A 22,016-nucleotide genomic window follows, 5' to 3' on the forward strand; every position below is an offset into this window, starting at 1 on the left:
TTTATGTAAATATATATAGGCCAGGAATAAAATGACCAGCTCTCTCAGCATACGTTGACAAAATTACTCTCTAAAGTGATTCCACATCTTTTACATGTAAAACTTCAGAAATAAGAAAAAAAACCCCATTCATAATTCAAATCAGCCTCTACTTATCTGTGGGTTTCAAGACCAAACTCATTCAAATAAACAGCAGACACTGCCTTATTCAGGCCACAGATGCAGAGCTGCCTTCAGGGTGCTTATCTGTCTCTTCTGACCAAGGAGGGTACATTTGGTGACTATATGTGCCTAACTTGAGTATCAAAACCTAAGGGAAGTAAATATATTGTGAATGAATATAAAAATATTTTTACTCCATTTTGGACCAGTTACCTAGGGCAAAATCAGCACTTCTTCCCTTACTCTCTATCTTAGACTAATTTGTCTACATTCAGAAATGCTGTAACAACCCTATATTTATCTGGGTTCTGCAAGAGATCCAATATCTTCTAAAATTATAAATCACTAAGCACAAATCACTATAGATAACCCCCTATTCATCATGCATATTTTGCACCTTCTGCCCAGGACACCTTTTAACACTTCTTGAAAGAAAATGTCCTACAAATAATAAGGAATATCGAAACTCAGCGTGATGGCAAGAGAACCGATGGTATCACCAAGAGGAAAAGCATTGACACCTGGCAGTGTGTGTCTTCCTTTATCAGGCCTCTGTTTTCACATTGCCAAGAATCAAACTTGTTTTGAGTTAGGACCCAACTGAACAACTCTCTGTCAAAAACTCCTCTCTTTGACAAATTCTCTCACTATTTACATCATTTAGTACCTTATCTCCAGTGTTGCTGGAGGACTTACAGGCTTAAAAAGATCTTTTCTTTCAAGATAATGAACTGATGATGATGACAATCATGATCATGGGGGTTTTGTACACACATAAAGGACATTGAGATATCATGATAGCCAACACCTAGTGGAACACTAGATGAAGAGATAAGAGAAAAAGAGATGACCCCATAGCTAGGTTAGTTCAACTGACATTTGTATTTCAGCACATCTATTTAATGCAAGACGTGCAAGGAAACTTGTTCAGATTATGCCCTTGTCAGAAAATGCATAAATGCCCTTCTGCTATTATCCTGTAAAAACTAGTTTTGGAAGAAAACGTCTGAGTGCAGGAGTCAGCTGACAGTGTAGGCTTACACTGTTCATTCTGGAGCTCCTCACATAAGGCTGCCTTGTGACCAAAGGAAACCAGCAGACTGAACTCATAGCATCACTAAGAATGTTCATTTTTCTCATGACTTGTTTTTCATCACTTTTCCATCATATGTTTTCACCTCCTTTTCCATATTGCACTATTCAGTTCTGCTAAGACTAGATCCTGTGCAGTCACAGCACATTAAATTTCATAATATCGATAATGAATTCAAGTATCTGTCATCCAGTGCAGTTTTATGAGGACTCTAAGCTAGACAGACTACACAATACTGCAAAGACTTTTACTAACCTTGGGGTGGCACACTCCCAGGAAGACACGCTCAGGGGAAGGCATACAAACACGGTTTTCCTGCAGTCATCCCTCTCTGACTGCTACAGGCTGAAATACCTGCAACATTTACTCATAAAGTAAATGAGTAAATGCGACAACACAGCGACAACAACTGTGTTAGACTCTAATCCATGTGCTGGGACTAAAATGGAGCTCAGGGCACTGTTTATCAGCTATTTTAACTAGAGGTCAGTTCATCTAAAGAATGCTGTAATTTTCCACTGGTTTCTACAAGAATGGGAATTACTTTTTTTTCACAGCACAGCCCTGCATCACTCTGTGATCCTGTGAGCATAATCCCTTGGCACTAAAGCCTCTTACTGACAATGCAGTAAACCTGCTCTGTAAGCATCAGAAAAGGGAAATAAAAGATGTTCCAAATTTGTATTTCACAAAATATGACACTGAAATCAATTATATGTTTCCAGATCAATAGGGGCTTCAGTCAATAAACCTCCTGTCAACACAATGTCTAGAAGACCTGTTGACAGCATTTGAAAGCTCCTGATTTAAAATCTCTGTTGGGGTTGTTATTAAAGCTGTTACTCAGTTACTTTATCTGTTCGCAGACACCATTTATGGGGTCAGCATGAAGGTCTTAACTGAAAGTTTTGGCTGTTGCACATAAAACTTAATTACAAGGTCAGAGACTTTTGCTCAGTATTTACAGGAGGAAAATAAATGCTTCTGAAATTTTGCTTCAGAGGACAGATGCTGTTAAGGAGTGCCATTGTCTTCTATAGTTGGGGACCGTGTCATTCCTGCAGTTCAAACTGAACTGAACTTCATCTTCATTTAATTAACCCAAAGCCAAATACTGCTGAAAATATTTGCAGAATTTGAAGAACTTTCCTTCCAGAGTCAGCCAAGTAATTCTAGGAACCTGCTGTATCCTAAGGTCTTGATTCAGCAAGATAAGTAAGCAGGAATTCATTTATTCAGCATTGAATTCATTGCCAAACTGAAGTTCAGAAGTTATCAGAGAATTGAATTCCTGAAGGATTGAGGCACTGAGTTCCAAATCAGACAATGAGGACCAGTACAGAACCAGAAGGGAGCTCACAGGTTCATGAAGGCTGCTGAAGCCTCTGACCTTCCTGAAGGGCAAGAGGGAGAAGTTTCTGTGTGCCCTGAGAGCAGTGTCAGGCAGGACTAACACCTGCCTGCCCAGCACAGAGGAATAAGCCCTCCAAATAGCAAGGCTTTTTTAGGAAGACAAATTTACACAGCTCAACTGCTGCTGAATGTGCTTTGAAGTGCTTTGAGCAATACAGGCCCACGCTAGTGATGAGCTGCTGCTTGTTCTTTAAGATAAATCAATTCACATCCCTCCTGGCTTTACTTCAGGTATGTCCCAATCTCTGAGTCAGCAGGACCCTGGGGTGACCCATACCAGCATGTCTGTGTCTGCTCTGCCCTCTGCCTAAGTGTTCCATGGTTCCAGCAGAGTCTGTGTCTTTCTGCATCTCTCGCAGCCTGGATGCGGGGCTGTTTTGAACGCTGTCATGGTGAAGAGCTTGATGAGCAAGTGTTTACCTAGCGCTACTTTTGCATGGAATACATGTACTTGGCAGAGCCAAATGCTTCACATTAGGTTACAAATCAAATCAGTTCTTTTCCTTCTTGCCAGTGAGCAGCAGTTCCTGGAGTTTTCTGGTACAAATAAAACAGTGTCATGCAACTCAGATGTGCAGTGTAAGATTGTCAGAAGGTGAGGATGTGTCCAAAGTCCATGCAGGTCAGTCCGGGTTACTGGGTTAGCCGGTCACTTATCATTATCTAATATTGCAATATGACATGAGAAGGAAAAAACAGGCAACTATTCAGGGATATGCTTCAACCCATCCCTGGCTTACAGGGATTTGTGGTACGGGAACATTTCAGGTCAGACATGCTGCCTGTGTAGTTAAATCTTGGGTGTTTTTTTCCTACTGATTTGTCCACCCGTTCTTTAACACATCCACTCTTTTGGAGTTGTGTACATCCTGGGCCAAAGAGTTTTATAAACTTTTAGTATTCTGTTTTTGGAGTCTCCCTTTCCCTTTTATTTTCAGCATCTACCCTCTTCCTTATTATTATTCATTTTGCTTTGAAAAACTCTTAATTTAGAATTTCAGGACAGTTTGTCAATTTTTTAGGCTGAGATAACAAGTAACATGAGTGTGGAACATCACTGTGATTCTTTGATTCTTTTCATGTATTTACTTTTTAGCTGTACAGCCCTAAGCCATTGTCTATACAAATTTTTGATGTGATTTATTGAGATATTCTGATGCTCTCATGTGCAAGACTTGGCATCTGAGAAATGGGATCTTTGGTTCCTTTCTTGCACTCTCTCCTGCCTTTTAACTCTTGAGGCTTGCTGCCGTCATTGTAAGGAAGTTTAAAAATGCAACTTTAGGACACCCCGGGCTTTGGAGAACCCAGTTAGGAACTGCTTAAAACGCTACATTAACTAAAAAAATAATAATAATTCGTCCCTTGGGCGGCATTCCTCCCTTCCACGTTAAGAACATCGCGCTACGAGGCACGGCGGGCACAGGGAGGGGGGGAGGGCCGTGCCGGGTGCGGGGGCCGGCAGGTGGGTGCCGCACGGAGGGACAGCACAGCGGCTTCCCGCGGCGGGGCGCGGCCGGGGTGCGCGGCGCCGGCGCGGGCGGTGGCGGGCGGCGGGGAGCGGTGCCGCACGGGCGGGCGGGGGGCGCCGCCGGGGCGCTGCCGGCGGAAGGCGCAGGGTGCCAGGTCGGAGCGGGGCGCCGGTCCCGCCCCGGCGCTATCCGGCCGCCGGGGAAGCCCGGCCGGGAGCCGCAGCCCCGAGACCCCGCGGGCAGCAGCGGCAGCAGCCCCCGCCCCGCCGCTGCCCGTGCCGGACGGGACGGGAGGGGAGGGGGCGCGGGAGCCGCGCAGTGGGTGCGCGGCCGCTCGCACCGCGCCCTGGCCGGGGAGCGTGGGCAGCGCCAGCTTCCGTGGGGCAGGGCCGGCCGCGGCCGGCAGGTCAGGGAGGGCCGGAGCGGCCCCCCCGCCCCGCTCCGCCCGTGCGTGTGTTTGTGTGCGCGCTGATTACAGTAATTTTGAGGGTGATGTTGCAACGGGGCAGAGTGTGCGGGGCGGCCCGTGCTGAACTTTATAACGCGCCCGCATGTCAGCCGCCCTCGATAGCGCGTCCATAAAGGGGTCAGCGGGAGCGCCGGCCGGCCTCGCCGCCCTCGCCGCCTCCCTCCTGCCTGCGGGCCGCCCGGCCAGGAAGGGGAGTTATTCGGGATTGCAGCAGCGGCCGGGAGCGGGAGCCCAGGCACAGCCTCCGCGCCGCCGCGCCGCGCCCGGGGTCCCGACAGGCAGCAAGATGAGGGGCAAAGAGGAGAAGTCGTCCCTGAAAGGTGGGTTCACCGCTCCGCCCTGGCAGGAGAACTGTCCTCCACGGGGAAAAGAACCTTCCCCCAGCAGCGGGGTCCCCGCGCAGCGATGCACCGGGGGATACAGGCGGGTGCGTGCGGGGGGCAGCCGAGGCAGCGCTTGGCACGAACAGAGGCCAGGTGACTTGGCGAGAGCAGCGGAATCTTTGCAAAGAGACCGACGCACAGCGGGGGCGAGGGCACTGGTGTCGCCGGCTGGAGCGGGGGCGCTTGCGGGCGGCGTGGGGGGCCGCGGCTGAGCCGGCAGGACGGCAGTGGGTGTCAGCCTCTGGCAAGCTGTGCAGAACTGCGGGCGGGTTGTGCCCGAGACTGGGAGCCGCTTGCCTCTGTGCACAGCCGGCAGCAACGTGCCGGGGGTCATCGCCTTGTAGCCTGGAGATGCCAGCAGGGAGAGGGGCAGGGGACGGGGACTCTGGTGACCCTCCCAACTGTGGATCTCGAGTGGTTTTTAACAGCAGTACTCTGAAAACAGCATGAAGATACAGAGACAACTGTCTGCTTCCCTTTCAATCTATCAAGCGGGATTTTTTGAGGATAGTTTTAAATTCCAAACTTTATTGTGGAATTTGTTTTTCTTTTTTTAAAATTTTTTGTTCTCCACTTACATTAATGACAGTGGCAATCTCTGTGTGCAACAGAGTAAGGAAAGCCACAAGTGAGAGAATTTAGAGCCCGCCAGCTGCAGTCCACATTTCCTTGCTTCTCCCGTCGCCGCTTCCTTCCCTGGCGCCGGCTCCCTTCCACTTCCCCGAACCGGGACGGCGGGGCCGGCCAAGAGCCCCTTGCTCCGGGAAGGCCACCAGAGGCGCGGAGCCGGCAATCCTCCCTCTTTGCTTTTTCCCTATAACGCCATTGTAGCGCTTTTGAAAGCAAGTCGCAGGGCTCTGTCTCTCTCTTCTCTGGGTCATCCATGTTGCCGTTCAAGGTGAGCAGCTGCCGTGCTGCGCTGCTTGCCCGCTCTCTCTCCCCTCCGAGGCGCAGGCTGCAGGCAGCTGCCAAGGCATGCCACCCAGCGGCCGGCATTGGTTCTGGGGGGAGGCAGCAGCAGCGGGTACCGAGGGAAAAAATAAAAAGACCGTCTCCGGGTGGGGGGAGGACGGGGGCAGGTTGCAGCTGGAGCGGCTGGCCGCAACCCAGCGCCCTTCGTTCAGACAGAGAGGCGAAACACGCGCATGAATAACACCCCGTCGGGTGGAAACTTCCAGCCGCCTGCAGGGCGCAGGAGCTCGGCTCCCCCCGACCCGTGCCAGGGCTGGGGCGGGGATGCGCCCCGGCGGGGGAGCCTGGCGGCAGGCCGTGATCCTTGCCGCGACCCCCGGGAGGAGGGCTCCGGCTGCATCCTTTCACTTTGGGCGCCGTGCATGCACCAGCGCTCCTGGTGTGCCCCCGGCGCGCCCGTGGGGAAACGACTGAGCCATTAAATCCCGGGTACACGGTGTTCCCAAATGACCGTGTACAGTAAAAACAAAATCTGCAGAGCGGGGCTGTTTCCCTTTCTCCCCCCCTCCCCCGTTATTGCACTTGTCCAGCCCTCGGTAATCTCCCCAGCTTTTCTAGAAGTAGATTTCTGCTCTCTTCCCAAGTTCAGGGAACGGATTTTTTCCCCCCCGTTGTTTCCCTTTTTGGCATTAATTTTTTTTTTCCTTTTCCTTTTAGTTATGTCCCAGCCAGGATCAGGGCAGTGCACAGAAGGGACATTTGTTTGTTTTATTGAAAACCGGGCAGGAAATTTTGTTCTTCTGAGTCACTGCGGCTCCTTCAGGGAGACGTCAGCGTCCCTTATCGCCGCTCAGCCGGTGCGGCGATAAGGGAGCGGACGCAGACTGCGGGCTGGTGGGGGGACACCCATGCTTTCGGGAAGAGGTGGTCGTCCTAAAAACACAGCCAGATTTCAACTTTATATAACCGTAAAATAAGTAGGGCCGGATAACAAAAGGGGGGGAGTGGGAGAGAGAAAGTCAGGGTTACGGGAGTTTGCTGTCAAGGGAAAAAAAAAGGATTTGACTCGTTTGCCTGTGGATGCTCGGCATCCTGAGGCAATGTCCTGCGGGGGTACTGTTGGGGGCTCCCCTGAGAGCTGCGCCCAAGATAGGGCGGTGGTGAGGCAGCGACGATTGCCTTCCCCTCCCACCCTCGACATCCCCCGAGGCAGCCACTGGCCGCCCCCCACAGGACGTCGGGGGGGCGCGATCGCCGCCGCCCCGCCCCGGTCCCGCCCAGCGCCGCCGCCACTTAAACGCCGCCGGGTGCTTCGCCAAGTCAGTGCGGTGCTGGGAGCTGGTGGTACTGTGCTCTTGCTGTGTATCCCGCTCTCGCTTCAAAATGACCGTGAAAGCAGCTGAGGCGTCTGGTCCTACCTTGACTTACTCGAAGATGAGAGGGATGGTGGCCATCCTCATCGGTGAGCGGCGTGCGGACTTCTTCGAAGAGACTCAAGGGGCTGTGATTTTTCTGTCACGGTGGCTTAACGATTTTGTTTCTCCTTTCCTTTTACTCTATAGCTTTCATGAAGCAGAGAAGAATGGGACTAAACGATTTCATTCAGAAGATAGCCACCAACTCCTATGCATGCAAGCAGTAAGTGTCAGAAGTCTTGTGGGGAGGGGATTTCAGTCACAAATATCCCTAGGTATTGCGAGATCTAGTTTAAAAATAATGTTTGCTTACCGCAATTCCTGCGGCATTACTGTTACGGAAGAATTTATTTGTCTTGTTGAGGTATTAGTCATTTCACAACCATCTCCGTGAGCTGGGTTTGGAACAAATAAGTCAGAGATTTCTAGGGACCCGTCCCTATTTTGTGCCGTACTTAGTGTGTATGTAAATTTCTTTGTATGATGGAACTTACTGTCGCTAGAAAAATTTTACTCTTTAAGTCGAATGGATTGTTTTGGTTGCCTTCTGTAGTAGACTCAACCAAAACTCTTTCGCGATACGTGCTTGCCCTCTGGTGGAAAGATCTGCCTGTGCTGGTCCCGGTAATTCCTGATCATGTGTGCTCTTGTCCTTGCAGCCCTGAAGTTCAGTCTATCTTGAAAATCTCTCAGCCTCAAGAGCCTGAACTTATGAATGCTAATCCTTCTCCTCCGGTAAGTAGATTTTACTCAGTGTGACGTTTTTAGAACATCAATTCGGCCACTAATAGAAGTGTAGCGAAATTAGCATCATGAGTATTGCATTAGTGCAATCTCATAGCACACTAATGTAAACAAGGAGGAATAATTGGGTTAGACACAAACTTTGTTTCAAACATAAAAATGTTTAAGAAGAGTTATGAGTTGTTATTTAATTATGGAATGTGTCGAGGACTTCAACATGCACTTTTGAGTAAGCTATGGTTGTTAGACTCTTCTTAGGCAGTGCCTATTAGTTTAAGATATCTGTTAGAGATCAAGTTTTAGTGGTAATAAGAGTGTTAATCTTTATTTTCAAGGTCACTTTATTTATATTTTTAGAAATGATAAATTGTTTGGACTCTCACTGCTGAGCTGTTTTAAGGAACATGGTTTCTGTTTATTTTTTTAGCCCAGTCCTTCACAGCAGATCAATCTCGGCCCATCATCCAACCCACATGCCAAACCATCAGACTTTCATTTCTTAAAAGTGATTGGAAAAGGCAGTTTTGGGAAGGTAAGCATAACTTTTATTTTCATTCTAATTTATTTATTCTTGAGCTCTTCTGTGAAATACCGACGAGTGGGGTTTGTACTGCCATTGGTGAATGGCGATCGCTCAAACCAAACCTGAGCACATCCAGTGCAGGAGCAGGGACTCTGCATTTGAATGAGTCAGAAGAGCCAGGGAACTCAGTCCTCTAGTGCTGTGAAGAATAGATGTACTTGGCTTTTGGAAGAGAAAGAAGCTAGATGTAGTATCTTTGGGCTAGATAGTTCTGCCAGAATGGTAACAGTGTCAGGCATTTCCAGCAAAGGGTTTGCACATTCAACCAGAGGGATGTGACAGTGCTCAGAAGCTAAAGTAAAGGCTTATTGCTGGCTGTGTTTACAAGTTGTTCCATATTTCAGTATTACTCAGGTCTGCGATTTTATGCACTTTCAGGTCCTCCTTGCACGGCATAAGGCAGAAGAGCAGTTCTATGCTGTTAAAGTCCTGCAGAAAAAGGCAATCCTGAAGAAGAAGGAGGTAAGCTGCTCTTCTCAATGCCATTGCAATGTCCATCAAAAACATTTTTACTGCTACTGCTAAGCAAGTGTACTAAATGTTAATGGGTTTCTGATGTTTTCAGGAGAAGCACATTATGTCAGAACGCAATGTCTTGCTGAAAAATGTGAAACACCCCTTCCTGGTCGGGCTTCATTTCTCCTTCCAGACTGCAGACAAATTGTATTTTGTCCTGGATTACATCAATGGTGGAGAGGTAAGCAGTAAGAAAATTATTAGTATTTCCTATCACGTGCATGGTTGTAGGGTAGACATTTTCACCCTTCCTTTTAAATACAAAAAAAGTTGCAAGGGGAAAAGTCATGGCGGAGAAGTTACTAGATTCAATGTTTCTGCCTGCCAACTTTTGAACTACCAAAGGATCCTTAGGCCATTTCCTGCTATTGTTCTCCCGTGCTATATATGTTGAGTCTAATTAAGTGCATTGTTAACAGGCTTTGGCACCGTTTACACAACTTTGTTCTCTCTGTCTCCTGTAGTTGTTCTACCATCTCCAGAGGGAGCGTTGCTTCCTGGAGCCGAGAGCCCGATTTTATGCTGCTGAAATTGCCAGTGCACTGGGCTATCTGCACTCCCTGAACATCGTTTATCGGTGAGCAGCCTTGTTCAATTTGTTGTACAGAAAAAAACCATGTGCTTTGTTTAAATAAGCATTGAAAAGTTCAGCTCCATAGGAGCTTGGAATTGCTTTTAATATTTTGTGGTGGCTTAATGAACTTCCTAAACAGCTGCACCTAAAATATTCTCGCTGCACCTCCTCTAACATTTATCTCTTTCATCTCTTCGTGCAGAGACTTGAAGCCAGAGAACATCCTGCTTGATTCACAGGGGCACATTGTCTTGACTGACTTTGGACTCTGCAAAGAAAACATAGAGCACAATGGCACAACCTCCACCTTCTGTGGCACACCAGAGGTACGGCCAGCCCTCAGCCCCCACTCTCAGCACGACAGCAAGAGCTGTTCTTAGCAGTGAAAACTGACTTGTCCCAGGTGTATGTAAGGCTGGTTACATGAGCAGGGGGCATTATGGGCCTTCTAATAATAGGGCTGCCAGTGAAGACATGTAGAATGCATGGAGCTTGCTGAGCATGAGAGAGCAGCTCTTAAGCCATCTGCCTGTCCGTAAAAATACTGTAGCTTTCCTTTACCTTAGATGTTGCTGGGATTCAGTAAGCTGCTTTCATTCATGAATGGGGAGGCGTTCTTGGTTGTTAAGATCCCTATGGCTCACATGGCTCTTTCCCTTCTCTTACACAGTATCTTGCTCCTGAAGTTCTCCATAAGCAGCCCTATGACCGGACTGTGGACTGGTGGTGCCTTGGAGCAGTCCTGTACGAGATGCTTTATGGCTTGGTAAGCAGCAAATCCTTCATGACAGATCAAACTAGCTTACTCAACCTTTTCCCACAAGAAACCCCATGCCTGCTCGTCAGCCTCATTAACTCCTCCTTTTCTGATTCCCACAGCCGCCCTTCTACAGCCGGAACACCGCAGAAATGTACGACAATATCTTGAACAAACCCTTGCAGCTGAAGCCAAATATCACTAACTCAGCTAGACATCTCCTGGAAGGCCTCTTGCAGAAGGACAGGACAAAGAGACTTGGTGCCAAGGAGGACTTTGTAAGTGAGAACTGGCCAGCGCCCTCATGCAGTGTTGGGAGGATGACTGGGCCATACTGTTTACATTAGCTTGGTTCTGAATTAATCTATTTTTCTCTCTCTTAACAGATGGAGATTAAGAATCACATCTTCTTCTCCCCAATTAACTGGGATGATCTCATTAATAAGAAGATTACACCCCCTTTTAACCCAAATGTGGTACGTATCACTTCTAATTATAGAGTGCATGGAGAGTGTTTTTACCCCTTGTCTTTGTGGGGTGGCCAGATGGGTGTGTTTGGGGAATGGAACTTTCCTTCCCTTGTATCTTATGTCCAAACAAAGTAAAAAACAGGTGGTAATTGACTTTTTGGTGATGATCCGTCTAAATTTGGCTGTTTTTTTGTTGTCTCACATGCTTCATTTGCATGGAATTTTAAAATAACGCCCAGCCTCCCCATTTTACCAAAGGAGAAGTTAAGGTGTAGGGAGCAAGTAGCTTCCCTATGGCAGAATTAGAATTGGCTTGTCAGATACTAACATGTAAAGTGAAAGATCAGGTTGTGGAGGTTGCTCTCCATAATTTTCTGAGCATTTTATAACTTCCTTTAATAACTAGGAGACCAAAGTCCTGCACTGCAAACTGCTGTGTGGCAGAGTGGCATGTTTGCATTTAGCTTCTGTTGCATGAGCTTAGTGGGAGTGCAGCCATACTAAGTTGAATCATCTTGTTTTAGGTGAGTCAGTGTGCTACAGTATACAAAAAAGGTTAAAGTAAACTGTTAAAGGCTGCTAAATAGGAGGCCTGAGGTAATAACATTGAGTCTCTGTACCAGGGTGCTTGTCTCCATAGTGAATTGAATTGTGCACTCACAGAATCTTAAGGTCTAAATTTGTTTTCTGTCCTTTCCACAGAGCGGCCCCAGTGACCTGCGGCACTTTGATCCGGAGTTTACAGATGAGCCAGTCCCTAACTCCATTGGCCAGTCCCCAGACAGCATCCTCATCACTGCTAGCGTCAAAGAAGCCGCTGAGGCTTTTTTGGGCTTCTCATATGCCCCACCCGTGGACTCTTTCTTGTGAACGTTTTTATTTTATTCTTTTTTAATAATAATAACTATTATTTTTATTTTTTGTTTGGCCTTCTGGTGGAACTGCCAGTTGACCAGTCACCTTGAAAGAGAATTTGCACATTTCCACCATGGCAGCTTTGCAGCCTTAATTTCAACTACACTGTTTGCTGGAAGCTTTTTTGAAGATCACATCTCTCTCTCTAAATGAGCTTTACAGGCTTTTCATTTCCATTTGTTCTTCCCCCAAAGTGGTGCTGTCTCCTTGGGAAAGAAAAAATAAAATGACTGCTGCCATAGACTGCTACAGCAGATCGTAGGAGTAAGAACAAGCTGTTTTGTAATCGTGCTTGAAAAGCCTTGCCTGGAGATCTATCTGAAGGTGATAAGGATTTTATGAAATGTGCCTTTTTTCTGATGAGATCTTGTGAGCTCCAAAGCTTTCCCTGTTGCAGAGTGTGTTTCTCAGTTCATTTATGTGGGTTTACTATGTGAACAAATGGTATGCGTGTGGTCTGCGTACTACAGATGGACTTAGTTTAAAGCATCAGTGTGACACTTGCAGGATACCACAATGTGGGGCATTGTTTGTTTCTTCCATATTTGGAAGATAAATTAAGTGTAATTTTGAAATTTCTTTTGTAAATCTATACTGTCAACTAAAATTATTGAAATGGGCTCACAATTACTTGTATCCAAATGCTTGAAGAAAGCATTGCTGCTATGAAAAAAGATTTCTATTTTTAGAAAGGGTTTTTATGGACCAAAATGCCCCAGCTGTGCAGTCGGTCAAAGCTGTTGGTTTCTTTTTTTTTAGTTTTTTTCTTCTTTAGTTTAAAAGATACCATCTGTAAAACGGGCATTATTTATGGTCTTGGGGTTTGAGGGATTTTCATTCCTGATTGTATGTATTGTAAAAAAGATCTGTACATTCAGTTGTAACTCTAGATGTATATTTAAACTTACAGACTTACTTGTAATGTATACCATCATTGTAATGTAATATAATTAACATGGTTATATGTATCATATTTTTTGTGACCAGACCCATAGGTTTGCAGTAAAATCCTGAAAAATACTTCCATGAACTTTGTCTTATTTTAAAACAATTTAAAATAAGTCCAAGCTGCCAATCAGCTAAGATAATTTTGTTTAGGTGTGTGATGGTTATTCCATCAGACTGCACCCATAAAAGTCTTGCCATGGATAAAACTTGGCGAAGTACGTGGATATAACTTGGTCTTCCAACTATGGGTGTTGGGAGTGGTTGTGTAGCATGGGTGTTCTTTGAGGTACAAATGCTCCCATTCCCCCAAAATCAGTTTCTCTGCCTCAAGCAAAGTGGAGGTGCTGCTCTCTGGTGTGGGCAAGGCACAGCTACACTTGAATGATGTCCTTAGGTAACCAAGACATGAGATGTTTTAACACAGCATTGCAGACATACACTACAAACAGACTATCATGGTACTTTGGAAACAGCTCCTGTTGGGGAGTCCATCCTGGAGCTTCTAACCTTGCTGCTGTGATGTGGGGCAGTGCACTGTACCCTGAGTTTACCAGTATTCCAACTCCAATAGATACTCAGGAGTTGGATTTCACTCACTGTTCCTATGCTTGCAGCTGGGCTAAAACTGACTGTTTACCTAAAACTGTTAGTTTTTTATTACTGAGTACTGCTACCAGATGGCCTGCAAGACAGACTTCTGGCCAAGAAGCAAGATCACCTACTTGCTTCTTGGGTGATCCTGTTCAGTTTCCTTTGTGTGGTGATGGATGGCTTTTTTTCTCTGGGGAACTGAGCCTCTGCACCTTCTTTACAGTTCCCGTTATCCACTGGGTATTTCAGTTGTTGGTCTTAGCAATTCTGAGAATCCAGAGGAACAGTTGCTGAGAAAAGTTGGACAGTCGAATGTTGCTCAGGCTGCTGTGATAACAGCAGTGTAAGCAATTCGCTAATAGGGCTGGTATTTCTATTCATTACATTTCTGAGATAAAAGCCTGCAGTAATTTTCCAGCTTTTATTATCCATTCGATGTAGGAACAGAAAAATGTGTATGGCTTTAGCCATAAACTGTTTCTGGGAGACCACACTCAGGGCTGAAAATGCTAGTTTATAGCAGCCAAGAAACCTTTGAGATCCAGTTATTATCTGAAAGAGATGCAGTCACCTCCCTCTCAAACTCCCAACAAACTGAAATTCATGCATTCAAAAACTCCTTGAATAGTGCACTAACAGGCTCTGCAAAGTCTTCCACTGCTATAATGTTCCTGAAACATATTTTGTGCCCATGACTTTGTAGGCTAGAGATGTTAAAATACATAGTGCTAATTTGTCTCTACAGAAAATGAAGCTGTACTTGCCAAGCAACGAAGTTGTGCATACACATTATCTTTGCCTCACATTTCCCAGCCATGAGCAAGGTGCTGTGTGCAGATACGCGAGCAGAGAGCTGCAGCTCCAGGGTAACAGAACGTTAAATGCTGCCTATCATTTTCAAGGAAAAAAACCTGCTGGAGCAATTAATAATAAAGAAGTATAAAACTTCAGTGACTCAAAGGTGTACATCATGTGCTTTTCATCTCTGCCAAGATGTAGGGTGTTTAATGGGTTCCTTTTAAAAAACAATGTCTGATTGTAATTCTAAATGTTCTACCATGCGTAGGCTTATTATGTTGCTGCTGTTTTCTGCAAAAGTCTGCAACTGCTAGCAATGAATATTCAACACATGCCACCTCAATTGTTTGGTGTTGAAAAGGGGAAAAAGTTGTCCATGATTTTAATCTTGCTGATCTTAATGTATTACAGTCATGCCTGTAGGAAGAATCTGTGGAAGTCACCTGGGTTTTGGGTTTGTTTTTTGTTTGTTTTATGGAATTCTGTGTCTATAAGACCTCTATTTTCTGTAGAGAAAAGTCTCTGCACTGAGAGGCAAAGTGCTAGCATTCCTGAAATCAGAGGTGGCATAGGTGTTATGAGCTGTTTTGACTAAGACCTGAATCTGTACTTAAATTTCACTCATTTTAAAATGGAAGTAGTCATCCTCACTTTCTGCTGGTGGCAGTGTGGTAACTGCTTGGACAGCTTTATTTAGCAGAATGGTCAATGCAAGTAAACTTCAAACACATATTGTACTCTGCATAGCAAGCATAGCATGCTTGGGCTTTCATATGCTCTTTGGGTGGATTGTATTGATAATACATGCAAAAAAATTGAAATACATAAATGCAGACATCTCACGTGGTTTAGTATGTGCTACTTATCTCCATGTACCAAAAGCCATGAACCGTTTCATGAGCCTTAGGGAGATAAGAGAAACTTCTTAGTGACTATTTTTCTTCTGCTCCATATACTCAGCAGGCTGGAGGACAGACTGGATAATAAGCAAATTGAGCAGGAGGTTCCTGTCTCTCCCCCAAAAAATTCTTAAAAAGTAGTTTATGCCTACCCTCTGTAGACTTATAATGAGCCTGGAGAAATCAATGAAAAAAAAACAAGACTGTAGTACAGCCTTGCATCTCTAGTGAAACATTTCTACAGATAGGTGCTTGAAATGAGGGATGCTGCTCAGAAAAAAACTTTGGCTAGTAACCCTAATTCAGCATCTCACCTGGCATACCTGAGGGTAGGTGGGATGAATCTGGGCCCATCTGGACTCTTGTAAGAAGGGAAATGAAATATTGCACAAAATTATGCTCCTATTTAGCTGCAGTACCAGATCTACAGATGTTTATGTGATACCACGTGGCTGTAGTTACCCTGGTGGGGCTGCTATGACAGTTTACAGTAAAGATGCTTTCTGATGCTCCCCACAGTTGCAGTTCCTGCTATAAAGGCCTACATTTCAAGGTTGGGATAAAAATTTTCCATGCTGGCTAGGCCTGGTTATGGAAAATTTCTGCAAAAATGCTTACAAAACATTCCAAAGATATGGCGGGGGGGGGGGGGGGGGGGACACCCCCTATCTGAAATAGCAATCTTCAAACAATTAGTACAGATATGTACAATTTGTTCAGCGATTGCTGAGAGTCAAGCCAGGCTCTGGGAGGTCGGTCTCTTCTGTGACAGACTGAAATGCGGCAGCTGCTGGCTCTCCTGCACAGGTCCGGGGGGCACGGCAGTGCCAGCGTTTGATCCCCACGCGTGTCCCTGTGGTCACCTGCGGCTGTGCGCGGTCAGTCCTGCAGCTCCGCGTGTCCCCGAGCCCGGGCAGAGCGGGGCCGCGCTGTGGGCCCGGGCCGAGGCTGACACCCTGTGGTGCCGCCGGGCAGTGCTCGGCTCCCGCCGGGAGAGGCGCTGGCGGGGTGGGAGCCTGTCGGAGCTCAGGGACAGGAGGGGAGGGAGACGGCGCCTCCGGGAAATGGTGCTCTCCTCCTGCCCCTCGTGAGCCATTGGTTCAAGCTGGTGCTGAGAGAGGGGCAGGAGCCATGGCACAGCTCCGGTTCCTCTTGCAGACGGGCATCCACCCGTGATGATAGAGGGGCTGCATCCCTGGAGCTGTGAAGGCCTTACTAAGCCCAAATTTTCTTGTCAGATTCAGTCTTCCCTGTAACATCCCCATCGGGGATAACATCTGCCTCTGAGAAGCACCAGGCTAGCACAAGAATTCCCTCCCGAGTATTTTTTGGTGCCCAGATTCTAGCTGCTACAATGGGTGCTGCCCCTCTCCTTCTCCTCCAGCAGGAGGGATAAGCAGCACCAGGCCAGAACAGCATTGCACTGTGCCCATGGTTCCTTCAGCAGCTCCTTATCTGGAAAGGTTGGACTATTTAGGAAGGGATCAACAGCCTTGGCCTGTTTATTTGGTAGGGATCTGCTCACTGAATTGTCTCTCCCCATGAGTGAGCGTGTGAAGAACTTGGTACTCTGTGGAGGGTCTCTCACATGTTGATGAGGAGGAGAGATCCCACAGTTCAGGCCATCTTTTATGAATGTAGTATATGAAGCACACAAATAAGTGGTTTATAGGATAAGGCCTAAGCCTTCTTAGACTTTATCCTGCTTTCTCAGTTCTCCTAAACATCCTTCCCTCTGCACTTTAGAGTCTATAGTTATGATTGGTCTCTAGTGGTTTGGTATTAAGATTTTCTACACTGGTGTAGAAAATCCATATACTTACTTTTGAAATCTATAGAAACATATCTTTACTTTTGTAAAGAGGCAATATTGTTTGTAGTCTACCAGAGAGTAGAAATCTAGCACACAGTCCTATATATATATATTTTGAAAAATGTAAGTCAGTCAGTTACCATTTTTACTTTTCTTAGGGAAATAAATTTATTAGTTCAGGTAAATGCACATACTGCTCTGAAGGCAGCTGGACAGCTAATGTCTCCCCAAGTACAAAGTATATGCCATACAGAGTAGTTTCCTGCTGAGAACTGCTCTGTATCAGTTCAATTATAGATGCAAAAAATAGCCTGTGTATGGATTTGAACATACGTAATATAGACCATACAACCACAGTTAATGACTGATTGTGCTGAAGTGAACACTGAAATAAAAACTAAGAATGATACGTGGGTGTTCAGGGACCTAGCTTTTCTGAAGGAACAAAATAATCCATATACTTTTTTTTAGTAATGATCATGAGACTATGGGACATGCTTAATTGGTTACTGTAAAAGAGGGTTGCAAATGTGACTTATGTTTCCAGATTTGGGTCCAAAGTTTCCCTGTATTCCAGGATCACTTTGGCTTCCAGACACCAGGTTGGTACTAAAATATAACTAAGGTTATATTTTACTGTTGTTCTGTGAATGATAAATTTGCAGACTTGTAAGAACCATTCCTGCTTAATAAGAGATTATCCAGTTATTAGTTTTTCAGCTCTGAATATAGAATATAATCTTGCTGAGAAACACTGGGCCCCATGCCAGTTAACAGTCTATGGCTAAGTTAATGAAATCATACCTCTTGATCAGTATGGGTCAGACCTGAGCATGCAACATAGTCTGTCCTTACAGTGATTTTCCAGGTACCCAGAGAGAGAAAGTGATCTCACTTGTCTTAAACAGACATGTTGGGTGCTCTGGTGGGGATAGTTTCTTTCCATTTCCTATAAATGGAGTTTTCACTGACTTGTAAATGCACTTGCTTAAAACAGATTCCTCCTCCCTCTCAGATGATCATTCAGCATGTGCATATTTTGCTTACCGTCTATGTGTGTTTAGCAGATCACATCCTAGGCACATGGGATTGATATCAAAAGACATGGAACTAACTGGAAATGATGCAGCTCACTAGGGAGTTGAAGAATTTTACCTCTGCAGATGCTGATAAGCCCTGCAAGCAATTAAGAACATTTAGCAGAGAAAAACGGTATTTGTTTAAAACATGACTGCAAGCCAGAGGAAGGCTTAACAGATTTGACAATCAGCTTCCAAAGCATGGATTTTTAAGTTAAGGTTTACAGATGACTACAGATAAACTTCTCCTTATTTTGTGGCCACTACAAAGAAGTATTTCAGCTACTGACAACAAGGACATGAGAATTAGAACAAGCAGTCTATAAAATGGAAAGTGCTGGAGCACAAATATGAAAAGCAAAAAAAAAAGCTTTATTATTTCTAAAATACTTATCACTTTGGATATCTGCCCTGTTATATATTAACAATTATTAATGTGACATTGCATCCCTTGGCATGTTCCTATCATCCACCAGTATTTTGACAGGTAATGGTGAAGAGCTAAAAGTAGATAAGACACTGAGACACTCCATTAAAATATATAAAAGGAGAGTGGTTCTTGTGTGAAATGCTGCCAAGATCTACAGGGAGTTATACTAAATCATGTAAACCTGTAAACCATTTTCTCATGTAACATGAGAACATCATAAGCAGAGCCATTCTGCTGGCATGAGTCAAACAAAACATTTGATGGGGGCCTGTTACCATCTGGGTCAAAAATAATTCACCAACTGTTCATGCTCAAATACTGCAGTTAGTCACTCTGAGCTAGATTTTAGAGCCTTACAACAAGCAAAGCCCACAGCATATTCACTCCACTGGAGTGAATTTTATTTATTTACATAAATAAAAGTTAATGTTAGTAACTACCTGCTCTACTGCTGTGTGTACTATAGCTCTTGCTGATACATTCTGATGTGTATTTTTTTGTATAATCATAGAATCACAGAATGCTTTGAGTTGGAAGGGAACTTAAAGATCATCTAGTTCAAACCCTCCTTCCACTAGACCAGGTTGCTCTGGGCCCTATCAAACACTTCTGTGAACGCTTTCAGGGAAGGGACATCCACAGCTTCTCTGGGCAATTTCCTCCAGTGCCTCACCACCCTCATAGTAAAGAGTTATGTATTTCTTTTTTTTCCTTCACTGCAAGGTGCAGCTTCTGTTGCAGCGGACAGGCCAGATGTACAATGTTTATTGGTTTCCATGTTACCTTGACTGGAACAGCCTGGTAAGAAAATCTGCTGACAGTGCTCGAGAATTCCCTCCCTTGCCTTATGGAGCCACTGCTGAGGTGGCTTTTGTCCCTGCTGGAGGCTGTAAAGTAAAACAGGGTCAAGCTGCTCAGATGCTGTTTTATTCACATCTGGCTTAGACCGACAGCTCTGATGTGTTTCCACAGACCACTGGGCCAAAATAGCAGCTCATTTAAACAAAAGAGAAGGGTCCCATAACACCCCTCATTTTCCTTATTACGACACAAAATAATGGTCCAGCACAGGGCTGGAGTTGTAAAGGGGAGTAGAACAACAATATTCTGGTAAAAGTGAGACTTGTCTCAGCACTCTCACATATGCGTTAAGGCCACTGGTGTCACCCAGCTGGGCTATGGAAAATCAATCCCTTTGAGTCACGTGATTGCAACTGGAGGTTAGAGATGCTGACCTGAGGCTGCAGACTTTTGGCTGTTGGCAGCAGGAGCTTTGTTGTTGTTTTGTCTCTGTACAGCCCTATGTGTCAGGGCCTGAGGCTGTGGACCACAACAGCCATGCTCCAACATGCACTTGGAATTTCCATGGATTGTGCAACCTTTTGAATAGTTCCTATGTTTCAACTATAATGTCCATTTGAAGGCTTTGAGAGAAACAGTGTCCTCTTCCACATAAGCATAGATTGAAGATAATCTTCTCCTAGAGATGTTCATGCATCCAAGCTTTTCTTCTTCCCATTATGTAGTCAGGTCTGCAGTCATTTCAGGAATGCTCATCTTGATTGTCTGAATGCCCCTCACATCTTTTAACTTGATAAGTTTGATAAGTATAAATTGCTAAAATTATTTTGGGAATATCACTGATTGTGAAGTAAGAAAAAACAGAGCAAGTTTGATTTTCACCTCTTCTTCTGTCAGTTTGGTTCTGGCACAAGATTGACTTTATGGAAATTAGTCAGAGCTTCCTGTGCAATTAAAAAAATTGGTCCCACAACCACTTGAAAATTACAAGCAGGTTTTTATAATGAAAATATTTTTTGACAATATGTACTTACCATTTTCTGTTAGGGACAGTTTTTTGAGACAGTTCTAAATTAGACAAACCACAAATATCTACCAAGTGTGAGAAACTGCAAAAAAATTACTTGCATCTATCCTCTAGCTCTTTATGGATGCACGTGAACCAAGCAGTGATAATTTTTCCCACGTGTAGCCAAGTATATGGTCTCTATTCAGTGTTTTCATTTCAGCTAAGCTCTTTCATCTGTTTGCAGCAAATATACCTTAATGTTATCATATCATCCTGAGAGTCCTCTTCAAGTAAAGAAAAAAGTGCTGCTTCAGTTCCAGAATTGCCTTTTTGAATAGGCTATTTAAAAAAAGATATCAATACCCTTCCCTGAATGAGAATTCAAGAACTCAGTCTTCAGTGCACTTGTTCTCCTGTCTCAGTGTTCACTGCTGATGGATGACACTTGGGTATGCTGTATTAGTCACACAGGCATGTGCAGTACCCAAACCCATGACACGAGGAGATAAGATACACATAGCTTACAGTTTGGAATCCAGCAGCTACTCGTGTAACCTCATATTAAAGGTATGATCCATTATATCTCTCTATTTATCCAACACTGAGTAGCAAATTGTAATTAGAATTTGGTTTCACAAAGATGACACCTGAGAGCCCATCACCCCAGTTGCCTGTGACCCACTCTATTTGTCTGCCTTTTGTCACACCCTCATGTCCGAGTCCTTGTCAGATTGACACATTTTCTCTGCAACAGAGAAATCTCATACCTTCTCTTTTCCCTCTATAGATAGTAGCTTAATGATCTGTAGTGCATATTTGATAGCTTTCTTTCTGATTCTTTTGATTCAGGCTCTGCCCTGATCATGGCATAGCAAGTAAAAGTTATAAACATCTCCAAGAATATCCTGTCGGATCTAAAAAGTAAGGCCTTGCACATCTCAGCTTTTCCTGACTTTATTGCCCATTTTTTATTACCAGGCAAACGTTTATTCTAACTGAGATTTTTACTAACTTGTTGCAGAATAATTATTCTGCAAAAATGTTCCAAATTAGTCTAAATTCAAATAGAAATGTATTTCTATCTGAAAACTGAAAATGTTGTTTAAATCTTTTTTGAACAGGGCAGTTTTCAAAGAAGGTAAGATTTTAAATAATAAAGAGAGAAATAAAGAGAAAAAAGCTGCTGTTATTTATGTCAACATAAGTTACAGTAAGGCTGAAGAGTCCTATGGGTTTTCACAGTTAAAACTGAAAGCAGAATTTTGCCACCATAGTTGTTATCATCACAAAATAGGGGAGTTCTGCTTAAGAACTGGAACACCTGACAGTACCCTGTTCCCTCAGTGCTATTAGCTCTGAGCACAATGCTTTGTTACCTTTCCTAAATTTAGGCTGTCAGTCTTTACAATTTTGGATTCTCCCCGTATGTTCACCATAAATCAGGAGTCTTTTTCAACCGACCTAAATAAGGTGAAGCGCTAATGCCAAATTACTTGCTGTCTAAAGACAAAAATACACTGATTAAATCTTCAGGATATAAAAAGGATGTTAAGAAGCTTGTGAATTCAATTGTGGTATTTCCAGGAAGCTTAGTCCTCTATAAATATGGCTTTTTTTTTTTTAAATTATTGAAATCTGCACTTTGAAAAGGCAGCTGGAAAAGCGCCGTTACTAAAATGGAGAATCAATTCAGAACCTAGTTGATCACATGAAGTGCAAAATCTAATCCCCTTCCTTCTTTGAATATAATGTCAGTTTGCCAGTATGTCT

At 44.6% G+C, this 22,016-nt stretch overlaps 1 protein-coding gene across 3 annotated transcripts in view; it reads left to right on the top strand.

Moving 5' to 3' along the window:
• Window positions 1–12,898, top strand: part of SGK1 (serum/glucocorticoid regulated kinase 1) — a 69,911-nt gene extending 57,013 nt beyond the window's left edge. Inside the window, exons 1-12 of one of the 3 annotated variants that reach the window (XM_005493890.4) lie at window positions 4,303–4,929; window positions 7,467–7,542; window positions 7,979–8,054; window positions 8,491–8,595; window positions 9,025–9,108; window positions 9,212–9,343; window positions 9,627–9,739; window positions 9,939–10,062; window positions 10,407–10,502; window positions 10,616–10,771; window positions 10,880–10,969; window positions 11,666–12,898. In XM_005493890.4, coding sequence (XP_005493947.1) covers window positions 4,692–4,929; window positions 7,467–7,542; window positions 7,979–8,054; window positions 8,491–8,595; window positions 9,025–9,108; window positions 9,212–9,343; window positions 9,627–9,739; window positions 9,939–10,062; window positions 10,407–10,502; window positions 10,616–10,771; window positions 10,880–10,969; window positions 11,666–11,833 — 1,458 coding nt within the window. In that variant the 5' untranslated portion in view covers window positions 4,303–4,691 and the 3' untranslated portion in view covers window positions 11,834–12,898. Of the gene's footprint in view, window positions 1–4,302; window positions 4,930–6,057; window positions 7,367–7,466; window positions 7,543–7,978; window positions 8,055–8,490; window positions 8,596–9,024; window positions 9,109–9,211; window positions 9,344–9,626; window positions 9,740–9,938; window positions 10,063–10,406; window positions 10,503–10,615; window positions 10,772–10,879; window positions 10,970–11,665 lie in introns of those variants that run through there. The other 2 variants (XM_005493891.4, XM_005493889.4) reach the window with 2 other exon arrangements.
• Window positions 12,899–22,016: the final 9,118 nt, after the last annotated feature.

Source organism: Zonotrichia albicollis, chromosome 3, assembly GCF_047830755.1.
Source record: "Zonotrichia albicollis isolate bZonAlb1 chromosome 3, bZonAlb1.hap1, whole genome shotgun sequence".
Classification (NCBI taxonomy): domain Eukaryota; kingdom Metazoa; phylum Chordata; class Aves; order Passeriformes; family Passerellidae; genus Zonotrichia; species Zonotrichia albicollis.